This window comes from Aquarana catesbeiana, linkage group LG09 (genome assembly GCF_042186555.1).
Source record: "Aquarana catesbeiana isolate 2022-GZ linkage group LG09, ASM4218655v1, whole genome shotgun sequence".
NCBI lineage: Eukaryota > Metazoa > Chordata > Amphibia > Anura > Ranidae > Aquarana > Aquarana catesbeiana.
In genome coordinates this window covers 164,972,426-164,986,708 of record NC_133332.1, presented here as the reverse complement: position 1 = coordinate 164,986,708, position 14,283 = coordinate 164,972,426, and the positions used below count along the sequence as shown (strand labels likewise).

The following is a 14,283-nucleotide window of genomic DNA, read 5'->3' as shown; positions in this document are numbered from 1 at the left end:
TTCACATCTTGATTGATGGATGATCTGCCTCCCATAACAGCATGAGGACACAGGCTATAGTGCAAATCTTCTCCTACCTGAACACTCAGCACTCGGGCAGACCCTGCAGTTTATCGTGACCGTGGTATAAACATCAGCCAAAAAGGTATATAGTGGCATTATTTTAATGTAAAAAGATTTATAAGCTGTGGGCACTGTAGGGGGCAGATTAACCATTTTCATAATACTGGGTTTAGTAACACTTTAAGTGGTTGTGTTAAATTCGAAGCAAGTGTAAATGAGCCCTAAGGGAGATCCTCACTTTTTGTCCTGGTGATAACATTGCTAAAAGAACTGGTACAGAAAGTGAGGGGACATTTCTATTGGATAGCAAAGGGAGCAATACAAAGGTGAAAGTGGTTCCACCATTTCAGCCTCCCAATGCTGTACTAAACAAAAAGTATTGCCACTGCTGCTGTTTCCATGTTGGGCAGATCTTATATCATTTCCTGCTTTGGTGACAATTTTGCTCCTGCATCAGGAAATGAAAAGGATTCCCAAAAGACACAAAGACAGTATCATTCAATCCAGTGGCGGCCCGTCCATACAGGGCACAGGGGAGCCACCCTCCTAATCCATGCACCCGGCCCCTAATCTACATGCAGAGCGCCGGACGCATAAATTCCAATGGGTTTTTTTTTTTTTTTTTTCAGTAGCATGTGATTAAAGCCTGAGGCTCTAATTGGCTTCAAAAAAGGGTGGGCTTAGGGCGCAGAGCACTGCGCCCCAAGCCCACCCAGTTGTGTGACAATAGCAAATTAATATTCGCTATTGTCTTCCTGATTCTCCTCCTGGCCATTTAGGAAGTGGGTCCTGAGACTCGTCACCCAATTGCCCGAGAGGAAAAGGGATTCTATTGGCCGTCTAAGGGGAGGAGGAGGGAGGAGACGCAGGGGAAGCCGCCACCTGGAGGAAGCACTGCCCGTGACCTAGATGGGGTATGTGCGGGGCTGGTGACCGACCAACTGGGGGGGTGGCTGTGTGTGTATTGGCTGCCGCCCCCCCCCAAAAAAAAATATAGCACCAGCCGCCACTGTTTCAATCTATAGCATAGCCTAACAGTGTCATTCAATCTAAAGCCTAACAATAAAAGTTTTGGCTGGGAATCCACTATTTTTTTTTTTTTGTTGTTTTTAGGGGTGCTTTAAGGCTTCATGTACACTTAAACTACTTTGACGCAAAATGCGTTTGGCGGCCGGTGGTCAAAACGTTCCTATCCTGAACGCGATTCTTCTGCGTTCAGGAGAGGGCGGTTGAGGGAGGTTGACCCTCACTTAGCGGGCAGCTAACTAGCAGCTCATAAACGATCCTGAAAGCCTGTGTGTACATGGACACATAGGCTTTTATGGAGTTGAGATTAAGAGCTGTGGCAAAAAAAAACGCCAGAAGCTCCTAAACTCAAGTTCAGGAGCTGTACTGTACATGAGGCCTAAAGGTTAAACCAGGATATTAAAAAGGTACATAAAGGTCTATGTGAGCAGGAATAAGGTAACACCTTGTAAGAAAAAAATTTTTGGGCGGTAAAGTAGGGACGTGTTGAAATCTCTGTCAGCCTCTCTCAGGTCTTAGGTTTGTCACAGAAACAGTTGAGGGGAAATCTTCCCATGGGGACACCTGTCTCTGAGAAGTCTAGGATGGTATTTTCCCTCACTTTGAAGAAGGTTACTTCCTGTTGTGTCTCTAGTGACGGAATGTGAAAGGGAATCTCCCTAATAGTTGTAAAATAAGATGCGCTGTTTTTGACTGGGGTATTATCCTAAATATAATTAGGTAACAGATGCAACAAACAATGTGCAACAAGCAAAATCAAACAATAGTGAATGTTTACTATGGCAAAGTGTCACGGGATAAGTGAAACTTTTGTTGCATAGAACGGTGTATCAAGTAAGAAAACAGTAAAAATATTTTTTTGGGTAAATGGCCACGATCTGTTCACAAAAAAATGACAAATAATAAATGGTGCAAAACGTTCATAAATAGTCCAGTGCTCCACAACTCAATGTGTTTAGTGAAAAGATGATACTAACTTTTCCCACATCCAAATACAACAAACTTTGTGGTGCAGCTGAAATAATTCACAATTGAAAGTGTGTCACCGCTGTGCTCTATATGAGAAAATTGGCCACTTACCAAATCAAATGATCCCTCCAAGAGATCATATACGTGTGAATGGAAGCGCCTCTGAAGACAAGTGGCCAGCCAGCTCCAGGGAATGTATCCAGGCTTATGGTGCTCCTTAATGGTGTTTGTAGTACAAGACGGTGCTTAGCACACTTTGCTGATATCCATTCTCCGTGAATTTATGAGATCCAATTTCACGCTTTCAGGGACACCCGAGGTATGCTTAGCTCATATTTGTTATTTCTGCATTGTACACAGCCGATTAGCAGGCCATGGATCATTGGCCGGGACTTGCTGATAGGCTCCCACTGTGTACAATTGCACCGGGTGCCAGGTAGGGAAAGCACATGCCCGCACCCTAACATCGGAAGTAGGCAGGGACGTATGGCGAGTGGAAAGCAGAGTGCCATCCCGAAGATAAAGATGAATTGCAACATTGCAGAAATAACAAATATGAGCTAAGCATACGGCGGGTGTCCCTGAAAGCGGGAAATAGGATCTCATAAATTCATGGAGAATGGATATCAGCAAAGTGTGCCAAGCACCGTCTCGTAGTACACAAACCAGACTAAGGAGCACCATAAGCCTGGATACATTCCCTGGAGCTGGCTGGCCACTTGTCTTCAGAGGCGCTTCCATTCCCACCTATATGATCTCTTGGTGGGATCATTTGATTCGGTAAGCAGCAAATTTTCACATATAGAGCACAGCGGTGACACACTTTCTATTGTGGATTATTTCAGCTGCACCACAAACAGTTTTTTGTGGGAAAAGTTATGCCCCGTACACATGATCGGACTTTGACAACAAAACCATGGATATTTGTTCGAAAGATGTTGGCTCCAACTTGTCTTGCATACACACAGTCACACAAATGTTGGCCAACAATTACGAACGTGGGAATGTGGTGACGTACAAGACGTATGATGAGCCGAGAAAAAGTTCAATAGCCAGTGTGGCTCCTTCTGCTTGATTCCGAGCATGCGTGAACTTTTGTGCGTCGGACTTGTGTACACACGATCAGAAATTTCGACAACAAAGTTTTGTTGGCGGAACATTTGAGAACCTGCTAGCCAACATTTGTTGGCAGAAAGTCTGCCAACAAATGTTCGATGGAGCATACACACGGTCGGACTTTCAGCCCACAAGCTCACATACATTTGTTGTCGGAAAATCCGATCGTGTGTATGGGGCATTAGAGTATAATCTTTTCACTAAACACATTGGGATTTACTTACTAAAGGTAAATCCACTCTGCACTGCAAGTGCAGTCGCTGTAAATCTGAGGGGTAGACCTGAAATGAGGGGAAGCTCTGCTGATTTTATCATCCAAGCATGTACAAGCAAAAATGCGGTTTTTTATTTTCCTTGCATGTCCTTCTCAGATCTACAACGACTGCACTTCCAAGTGCACTTGTAGTGAAAAGTGGATTTGCCTTTAGTAAATAAACCCCATTGAGTTGTGGAGCACTAGACTATTTATGAACTTTTTGCAGCATTTATTATTTGTCATTTTTTGTGAACAGATCCTGGCCATTTACCCCAAAAAGTATTTTTGATGTAATTCACTTGATACACCATTCTAAGCAACAGGAGTTTCACTTATCCAGTGACACTTTGCATTTGAACATTCACTATTGTTTGATTTTGCTTTTTGCACATTGTTTGTTGCATCTGTTGCCCAATTAGATTTAGGATAATCTTATTTATTTGACTTTTTTTTCTCTTCACTATTTAAGCAGTGTTTGAGTGCAGCAGTTTTTTGATTTCACCAATTTGCAGCTGACAGCACCTTTTTGTATTGTTTAGTAATCTCCCTAAAATGACTCACATGACAGGGATCCAATCATTCTCTACTCCAAATCAAACAAAAAGTTTTGGCTTTACATACTTTCTAGGAATATGCTAAATTACATTTACCTTAAGTATTTCAAAGCCTATAATAAAACTGTCTCCCTTGCCAGACTTCCTGTGAATTCTTTGATCTTCCTGTTGTATGGAAACAAGCACTTCATCTTCCTCTTTTTCTACTTCAAATATGTACTGATGAAAAGAAAAACACATTAGCATATGGTCTTACACACACAAGGATGACGTCTTTTCTAAGTCTCCCTTGGGCTAAGTCAGTTGTAATGCATCCAGATTTTCAAAATAAAATTTGATGACACCCTATTGACCACACCAATAAAAGCCTCACCCCATTTGTAACTCAACCCACAAGACCACACCCACATTTTTAATACACTCTTAAATAATTGGCTGCAAAGTTATGGAGCAAGAGGAAAATATTCAAGATATAAATAAACAGATTTGTAATAAGATGTACCAATATAGGCACACATAGAAGGGATACCTCGAAGGTATCAAGAAGAAACATGTCGGCCATGTAATGCACCACATGTCGTACAACTGGAGGTTTGGCCAATAAGGTGGGTGTTGCTTCACAGTGTACGGATTGTAGCGTGGAAGTAAAATAAGCCCCAGAAGTCTGCAGACATACCATTATGAGAAATCTTTAGTCAGAAAATGAAATAAAGTCATACGTTATGCAGTATGGAACAACACAAACTCCTCAAGTAGTATGTGAAAATCAACTGACTTGTATAGTTTAACATAGTGCGGAAAACTTTGATATTGTCTATCCAAAGATTATATATCATTATAAGTGAGGGCTGCAGATAAACAGGTGAAACGTATGCAGGAGGATTCGTTTCATCTCTGTGTATCACCTGAGTCGTCAGTCAGTATACTTTAACTAGGCATGTTCTGTGTAGTCATTCTTTAGTGGCCATGTACCTGGGGGTATAACAAAGTACAGTATGTTTTAAACCTGAATAGTTAACACATTTCATTAAGGGTTTCTTTTTTTTTTGCTGACTAGATTGAAAGTATGCTGTATTTATTGGATTAGAAAAGAGTCATCAAAGAAAACACCTGCCCCCTCACCCCCCTTAAATACTTACCTGATTCTTCACTCGATCCAGAGCTGTGCCTGTGTCTAGCAGCTCTCTCCTCTGTCCCTGCATTCACAGGACAGAGATGCTATTGGATGCTGCTGTCAATCAAATCCTGTGATTAGAGAGCAAGGGCAGGGCCGAGCCACACTGTGTGTGTCTATGGATGCACACAGCCTGGCTCAGGAGCAATCCCATATGTTACATAGTTGGTAAGGTTGAATAAAGACAATAGACTCCAGTTCAACCTGTGTAGAAAAATAATTTGCTATATCCCCGTATATTGTTTTCGCTAAGCTGCTCATCCAAGAGCCTTTTAAAAATATCCATACTTCCTGCCGACACCACCGATTGTGGAAGAGAGTTCCACATACTTAGCACCCTGGCAGTGAAAAACCCCCAACGCAGCTTAAGGTTAAACCGCTTCTCTTCCAGTCTCATCGTGTGGCCGTATCCTCTTACACTCCCTGGGACTAAAAAGTTTCATACTTACGCTGGGATCACCGCTGAGATATTTGTATAACTCTATCATATCTCCTCTCAGGTGTCTCTTCTCCAGAGAGAATAAATTTAGCATTTGTAGTCGTTACTCATAATTAAGGTCCTCCGGTCCCCATATTAATTTAGTTGCCCTTCTCTGGACTCTCACTAGCTCCAGCACATTTCTATATCCTGATGTGAAGTTATTGCCCTGCTTATTTTTGTGTCGTCCGCAAAAACTGAGATTGAGCTATTTAACCCATCCTCTATATCATGTATAAATAAATTGAATAGAATTGGTCCCAAGACAGAACCTTGGGGCACCTCACCTACCACTCCAGACCAGTTGAAGTGGTAGGTGGGGTACCCTTTGGACGCGCCCCTGTATCCAGTTTTTTACCCAAGAACAAACCTTATGGTCCATGACCGCAGACCTCAGCTTGTAGATTAAGTGCTTATAGGGGACTGTATCGAATGCCTTTGCAAAATCCAGGTACACTAAATCCACAGGCCTTCCCCTATCTAGATGGCATCTCACTTCCTCGTAGAATGTTAGCAGATTGGTCTAGCAAGAACGACCTTTCATAAACCAATGCTGATAACTACTTATGATATTTCTTTCCTCAGTAATTTTTTATATATAGTCCCTTATCATCCCCTCCAATAATTTACCAATGATTGATGTTAGGCTGACTGGCCTGAAGTTTCCAGGGATTAGTCTCTGTCCTTTTTTGAATATTGGTACCTCATTGGCTTTTCTCCAATCAGCTGGTACAAATCCTGTCAGTATTCTGTCCACAAAGATCAGGAACAATGGTCTGGCTATAACCTAACTGAGTTCTCTGAAGACTCTTGGGTGTAAGCCATCTGGTCCTGGTGATTTATTTGTATTATGTTTATACAACCATGAGGGTATGCCCTGTGATGTGTCACTAACAGTACTGTCGCGGTCAATATATCCCTCCATTTAGTAGAGTTGCCTTCTCTGTGTCATCCATGACCATCCTCCCATCCTCGTTTTTTATGTGGGCAATGTGCGTTGATTTTGCCTTTTTACTGTTAATGTATCTAAAAAATTTCTTTGGATTTTTTTTTGCTCATCCGCTGTATGTCTCTAGTAGTCTTTTTTGGCTGCCCTGATTGTGTTCACTCAACGCACAGCCATTAATGTCTAAACCGCTGGCAACAAAAGTGAGTACACCCCTAAATGAAACTGTCCAAATTGGGCCCAATTAGCCATTTTCCCTCCCCAGTGTCATGTGACTTGTTATTTTTACAAGGTCTCAGGTGTGAATGGGGAGCAGGTGTGTTAAATTTGGTGTTATTGCTCTCACTCTCTCATACTGGTCACTGGAAGTTCAACATGGCACCTCATGGCAAAGAACTCTGAGGATCTGAAAAAAAGAATTGTTGCTCTACATAAAGATGGCCTAGGCTATAAGAAGATTGCCAAGACCCTGAAACTGAGCTGCAGCACGATGGCCAAGACCAGCAGCAGTTTAACAGAACAGGTTCCACTCAGAATAGGCCTCGCCATGGTTGACCAAAGACATTGATGTGCACATGCTCAGCGTCATATCCAGAGGTTGTCTTTGGGAAATAGACATTTGAGTGCTGCCAGCATTGCTGTAGCGGTTGAAGGTGTGGGGGGTCAGCCTGTCAGTGCTCAGACCATACACCGCACACTGCATCAAATTGGTCTGCATAGCTGTCAAGCCTCTTCTAAAGATCATGCACAAGAAAGCCCACAAACAGTTTGCTGAAGACAAGCAGACTAAGGACATGGATTACTGGAACCATGTTCTGTGGTCTTATGAGACCAAGATAAACTTATTTGGTTAAGATGGTGTCAAGTGTATGTGGCGGCAACCAGGTGAGGAGTACAAAGACAAGTGTGTCTTGCCTACAGTCAAGCAAGGTGGTAGAAGTGTCATGATATGGGGCTGCATGAGTGCTGCCAGCACTGGAGAGCTACAGTTCATTGAGGGAACCATGAATGCCAACATGTACTGTGATATACTGAAGCCGAGCATGATCTCCTCCCTTCGGAGAATGGGCCACAGGGTAGTATTCCAACATGATAACGACCCCAGACACACCTCCAAGACGACCACTGCCCTGCTAAAGAAGTTGAGGGTAAAGGTGATGGACTGGCCAAGCATGTCTCTAGACCTAAACCCTATTGAGCATCTATGGGGCATCCTCAAACGGAAGGTGAAGGAGCGCAAGGTCTCTAACATCCACCAGCTCCGTAATGTCGTCAAGGAGGAGTGGAAGATGACTCCAGTGGCAACCTGTGAAGCTCTGGTGAACTCCATGCCCAAGAGGGTTAAGGCAGTGCTGGAAAATAATGGTGGTCACACAAAATATTGACACTTTGGGCCCAATTTGGACATTTTCACTTAGGGGTGTACTCACTTTTGTTGCCAGCAGTTTAGACATTAATGGTTGTGTGTTGAGTTATTTTGAGGGGACAGCAAATTTACACTGTTATACAAGCTGTACACTCACGACTTTACATTGCAGCAAAGTGTCATTTCTTCAGTGTTGTCACATGAAAAGATAAATAAAATATTTACAAAAATGTGAGGGGTGTACTCACTTTTGTGAGATACTGTACATCTTTTTACAAAGGTTAGGCAGCATAGGTGTTGGGACAGGGGACATTAAGACTAGTTAGATTGAGGCTGGAATTCTATTTTAAGGAAAAATATGACCGGTCCACTGTTACTTTTTATATTTACATGTATGCTTTTTGCACACGTTAGATCAGCCTTTCTCAATCTTTTTCCACAAGGACCCCTTGAAATAATTTTCAGGCCTAGGTGAACCCATGCTAAAACCAAAACCGATTTATAGGGAGTTAGTTGGAAAAATCCCCCTTACATTGGTGGACAGTAAAAAGAATGCCCCCGCTACAGTAATGGTCAGAATATGACCCTTACAGACAGCTAAAAAGATCATGCAGATGGCTCTTTCAAGTCGCATTGGCCCCAAGACTGTGCACCATTAAACTGGAGGAGAATCAACCACAGCTCGAGGACTGCTAGCAACCTCTGGAGGGACCCTCGTGTTCCATGGAGCCATGGTTGAGCATGGCTGTGCTAGAAGATTGTTGACAAGTTAAGTGACAAGCCAATAGCATAAAACCTCACCCCTGCAAGCTATCCCTGTCAAACTTAATGAAAACTATTCTATTTAAGATCTCAGTCACCTGCGGATTCTGAAGGAAAGTATCTTTGTTATTGAAGCACCCTCCAGAGCGATTCAGCAAAGCGTCTGCATTTACTGTCCATTTTCCACATGCTTCTCCCTTTTCCCATGTCTTGTGCTGGCTGAGCAATGAGGTGTTTATTACATGGCACACATCGGCACTGGAGAAATTTTTACACCAATCCTCAAATGTCATCCTACAGCAGCGAAAAGACAAAACAAATACTAATGTCTTAAAGTGTCAAACTGTCATAAACTATCTTGGCAATTTTATTGTATGAATGAGCACCACACAAAAACATGGTATTATATGTACAAATACTTTAATTTCATTACACAGTCTCTCTTAAATTACAATTGTAGAATTATACATCACCGCAAGGATACATCTAAAGATAATTAATCGTGTGCATTAAGAAAAAAATTAAACACTATACATTTCCTTTACAGTATTGTGTAAATCAAAATTCAAAGCAAGCAGCCAAATACACAGATGAAATACATACATGAGAAATATATTTTACCTGACAAAGAATTTATATTTCTATCCATCCAGTCCAGAGAATTACACAGCCCTGCCAGATAGCACAGCTAACCTTAAGACTTTACATTTTTCTACTGCAGTAATACAACTAGGTCTTGTCCCACCACAAGTGTGTACTTGAAAAGTGAAGGATAAGCTAATTTCTCTGTCACTTTGTTTTCACTTCCTACTAGAATATCCCTTGCTACTATTCAACCCTACAGTATAACTTATTGGCTTAAAGCGAAGTTCCACCCACATTTTTTATTCCTCACCACGCAGCACTAATGTGCATCCTTAACCACTTCAATACCAGACACTTTCGCCCCCTCCTGCCCATGCCAATTTTCAGCTTTCAGGGCTGTCGCACTTTGACAATTGCACGGTCATGCTACACTGTACACAAACAAATTTTTTTAACATTTTTGTTCCCGCAAATAGAGCTTTCATGACAGACTCCATGGCGGCAACGTGTGGGTCCCGCCTCCACTACCCTATAGGACACTACTCTCATAAATCTTTGCTCCCTGCCCACAGCCGTGTTATTTTTTTGTCCTCCTCCGTAGGACCTATGTGGGTCTTTCTACCTGAAAATTTTGCTCCCACACGTTTCCTTAATCCGGATGGCCGAGCAGCAACTTGGGACTGGAATGTCGCTAGACTCCGTTAAGCCCTAGCTACTAGCGGGGTATGGAGCGGGCACTGGAAGAAGCACTGGAGGAAGCCAGATACCTAGCCACTGGCAGGCAGGCTGCGCATTGGTCGAATAGCCCAGCTAATAAGCAGGTGACCTTGTTTGCCCCTATGAAATTGGTGAGCTCCTTACCTTCGGCCCTGGTGTTCGTTTGGGAGTGGTGAGATTGTTCCTCTTTTCTTTCTCATGGCAGCAGTGTTTGTTTTATCTCTGTTTGTTTTCTCTGTTTGTTTATTTGGTGCTAGCATGGCGGCTGGTTCTTCCTGCATTCCAGCCGCCGTTTACTTTCATTTTCGTCTGGTCTGAGAGTGAGGCTTGGTGCAAAATGACGCTAATCGCGCATGTGGCACCGCCGTGACGTCACGGGGGCGCTAGATTTAAATGGGGAAATAGCCTACAAGCCTTGGGAATGCTTGTGGGCTATTGTGGCAACTTCCCCTCGTCTCCAGTGACTTCATTCTGGTAGGTGGCTCTCTGGGACAAGTGGGGGGGGGGGAAGGCTTGCTGTTCCTTGTTCTGATCCTTCTGTTATTACAGCACTGATGGAAGCCTCTATGGATATGGACTCCCCACCGCCTGCTTGTGGCCAGCCCTCTCATAAAAGGTATTGCTGGCGGGGGGTGGCACCTGTCTTAGTCTTCCTAGGTTATGTTTTATCTTGATCTGTTTTTCCCCTTTATTTCTTTCATTTAGCCCTTCCAGGTCAGAACAAAGACGCAGCTCTCACAGAGGAAGTGAATCGTCGAAAAAAAACACATCACCAACGTTCCTCTTCCAGATCTAAGCACCACGGCTCACCATCAAGATCTGGGCATCGTAGTGAGGATCAATCTCGCTCCTCCAAGGCTCACTCCAGCCGTTCAGCTGCCAGTGTCTGTTGGGGTTGTAGGACACAAGTACTCCCTGGAAGATCTCTATGCGACCTTTGTTTTTCCAAAGCTTCCAATGAAAGAGGAAGTACGGACCAGCAGCTAGAATCCCTGGTCGAAAGGGCTGTCAAGGAGTCTCTTAAAGGTATCGGGTCAATCCAGACTCCTGCCACTCAGGCAGAGTTGCCTCAAATCACCAGTAAGGGACTCACAAATTCAAGACACCTGGGAGTCTTCTCTACCAAGCCATCCTTCAGCTGCGGCATCAGACAGTGAGTCTGAGGAAGAGAGTTCCTGTGTGGGGTTTGATTTTGCTTTACTCTCACCCTTGGTAAAGGCCGTCAGAGAAGCCTTAAATTGGGAAGATCCTGTGGCTGCTCCTTCTAAACAAAGAAAATATTTCAAACAACTAAAGAAGGAACGTCTCAACTTTCCATTTCTGACCGAACTTGGTGAGGTCATTACAGATGAATGGAGCAAGGTTGAGAAAAAGAATTCAATGCTTTCAAAAATTCTAAAGCTATACCCCTTCAAGGAAGATGAGGTCAAGCACTTGGAGTCAGCTCCACTGGTGGACGCAGCTGTGATGAGGTTAGTAAAACACGTAACACTCCCCTTGGGGGATACGGTCTCTTTCAAGGATGCCTTAGATAGGCGGATCGACTCTAATTTAAAGAGTTTACCTGTACCTGGACTTGAGGGCAGCATGGTATGGCTTGTGTCCAAGGCCATGGAAGTTTGGACGGATAGTTTTGATGACACTCTCAAGGGCATTTCGGATGAAGTAGCAAAAATTTCCCCTATCCAAGAGTTATGGCTAGCATCTGCTTTTCTGGGGGAGGCCTCGATTGATATCATCTTACTTGTGGCTCGGGTCATGCTCTCTGCTGTTACTGCCAAACGAGCACTTTGGCTTCGTCCCTGGCTGGCTGATCCTGCTTCCAAGCAGGTATGGTGCCATATTCCTTTCAAGGGGGTCTTCCCTCTTCGGCAACACATTGGATGCGGCCATAATCCGAGCCACCGGGGGGAAGTCGGGGTTCCTTCCTCAGGATAGGCGTTTGCAAAGCCAGAGAAAGTTTTTTCCTGAAAAACTATTCCAGGAACGATCCAGGGAGGCCCGTAGTTACAGGCCGGGCCGTGAATTCTCCAGGACATGGAAGTCAAGGCAGTCATCCTTCAAGAAAGCTGCTAAAAGCAGTTCGACAGCAAAGAGAGAACCAAGTCCTTTTGAGATTGGGCCCGCTCAGACGGGCCAAGTAGGGGCTCGTCTTCTACGTTTTCGGCACGTCTGGGCAGCCTCAATCCAGGACTTTTGGACCGTCAGGACGGTCTCTTCAGGCCATACCTGGACTTTCAACAGATCTCCCAGACTCAGGTGTGTTCCCACCTCTCTTCCGGCCTCAGAAGAAAAGAGGCTAATTCTTCTAACCTACATGAAATCTTTATTGGCTCAAGGTGCTGCAATTCCCATCCCAGACGAACAATGAGGCATGGGAATTTATTCTCCTTTCTCTTTATGGTCCAAAAGAAAAATGGATCTTGGAGACCTGTCATAGATCTTACCCATCTGAATCGGTTCATCAAAAAAGAAAAGTTCAAGATGGAGACACTGTCAACAATCCTGCAGTCGGTCCAATCAGGAGATTGGATGATCTCCATAGATCTAAAGGACGCTTATTTTCATGTCCCTGTGGCAGAAGATTTTCAGCAGTTTCTTTGCTTCTCCGTGGGAAAGTTGCATATACAGTTCACGTGCCTTCCATTCGGGCTATCGACATCTCCCCGTGTCTTTTCGAAAGTATTGCTAGCAGTAGTGGCCCTCTTGAGAGCCAAAGGGATCCGTCTCCATCATTATTTGGACGATCTTCTGCTGCTAGCCTAAGACAGAGATCGACTATTGATGCACAGGAGTCAAGTTATCTCAACCCTTCAGGAATTCGGTTGGATCTAAATCTAGAAAAGAGTCAGTTAGTTCCATCTCAAACTCTTGTATTTCTAGGAGCCCTTTTTGATACGGTGAAAGGCACCATTTCACTTCCTGAGGAGAAGGTTCCAGTAATTCGGGACAGAATTCGTCCGGCCCTCTCGGCCTCCCATCTCCAGGCTCTCCAGTGTCTGAGGATCATCGGCACTATGGTAGCTACGATTCCAATGGTTAAGTGGGCTCAATGGAAGAGGAGACCCTTCCAAAAAGGATTTCTTCATCAGTGGTTAGGCAGCAAGACTCAGCTCATTCGCATCACTTCTTCTATGAGGAACTCCCTTCCCTGGTGGCTCCAGCGGGAAAATCTGTACAACTGTCATTCCATTCTTCCCACCTCATGGATAACGGTGACGACGGATGCCAGCAACAAGGGCTGGGGCGCCCACTGTTAGACAGAAGTGGCTCAAGGTACCTGGGACTTTCCTTCCAGAGGGATGATGTTGAACATTCTAGACTTGAGGGCAGCATTCAAAGCACTACTAGCATTTCGTCATCTGATTTCAGGAACCTCGGTTCTATTCAGGTTAGACAACACGACGGCTGTGGCGTACATAAGGAGACAGGGAGGTACTCGGAGTCTGTTACTTCAGGAGGTAGAGCCAGTTATGACCTGGGCTCAGAGGAACCTGGGCAATATAACAGCAACATACGTACCAGGAATTCAGAATGTTCAGGCAGACTTCCTATCTCGAGTTTGTTTAGACAACAACGTTGACGTTAGTCTCTCCACGAGGAAGTATTCACTTGGATTCTGACCTTAGGAATCTCTCCAGAAGTCGACTTATTCGCCTCCCCTTGCAACAAGAAACTGGCGAAGTATTATTCGAGGTTCCAGGATCCTCAGGCTTATGGGGTGGACGCCCTGACGGAGCGATGGTGGTTCTGCAGAGCTTATGCCTTCCCACCAACCCCCATCATTCTTCAGTTCCTGCGGAGACTCAGGTCGGAAGCAGCAGAAGTGATAGCCATAATACCTTACTGGCCCAACAGGCCCTGGTTCCCCCTGCTAATGCTTCTCAGTGTCAAGGATCCGATTCCCTTACCCCTCAGACCCGACCTTCTATCCCAAGGGTCGAATCTACATCCCTGCCTGGCTCATCTGCGCCTGAGGGTCTGGTTTTTGAGAGGGGAAGGCTAGAAGCTCTGGGATGTCCCAAAGGAGGTTATCCCTACTCTCAGTGCAAGGAGAAGAAGTACCAATCAGGTATATGAGAGGATTTGGGCTAGATTTGCAAACCACATGTCTTCTGGGTCCAATTCTGACTGTATTCCGACAGTTCAGGATGTTTTAAGTTTCTTGCAGACTGGACTAGATGTTCCCTTATCTGTTAGCGCTCTCCGTGTGCAAGTCTCAACAATTTCAGCCTTTTCTGGAGTTTCTTAGGCTAAACATCCCTTGGTTC

General features: G+C 44.3%; 1 protein-coding gene across 1 annotated transcript in view; it reads right to left on the bottom strand.

Moving 5' to 3' along the window:
• Nucleotides 1-14,283, bottom strand: part of CAPN6 (calpain 6) — a 166,906-nt gene that overhangs the window by 49,883 nt on the left and 102,740 nt on the right. The window contains exons 8-9 of the mRNA XM_073599355.1: nucleotides 8,809-9,004; nucleotides 4,081-4,203 (exon numbers count right to left, since the gene is read on the bottom strand). Of these exons, the coding sequence (XP_073455456.1) occupies nucleotides 4,081-4,203; nucleotides 8,809-9,004 (319 nt within the window). The remainder of the gene's footprint in view (nucleotides 1-4,080; nucleotides 4,204-8,808; nucleotides 9,005-14,283) is intronic.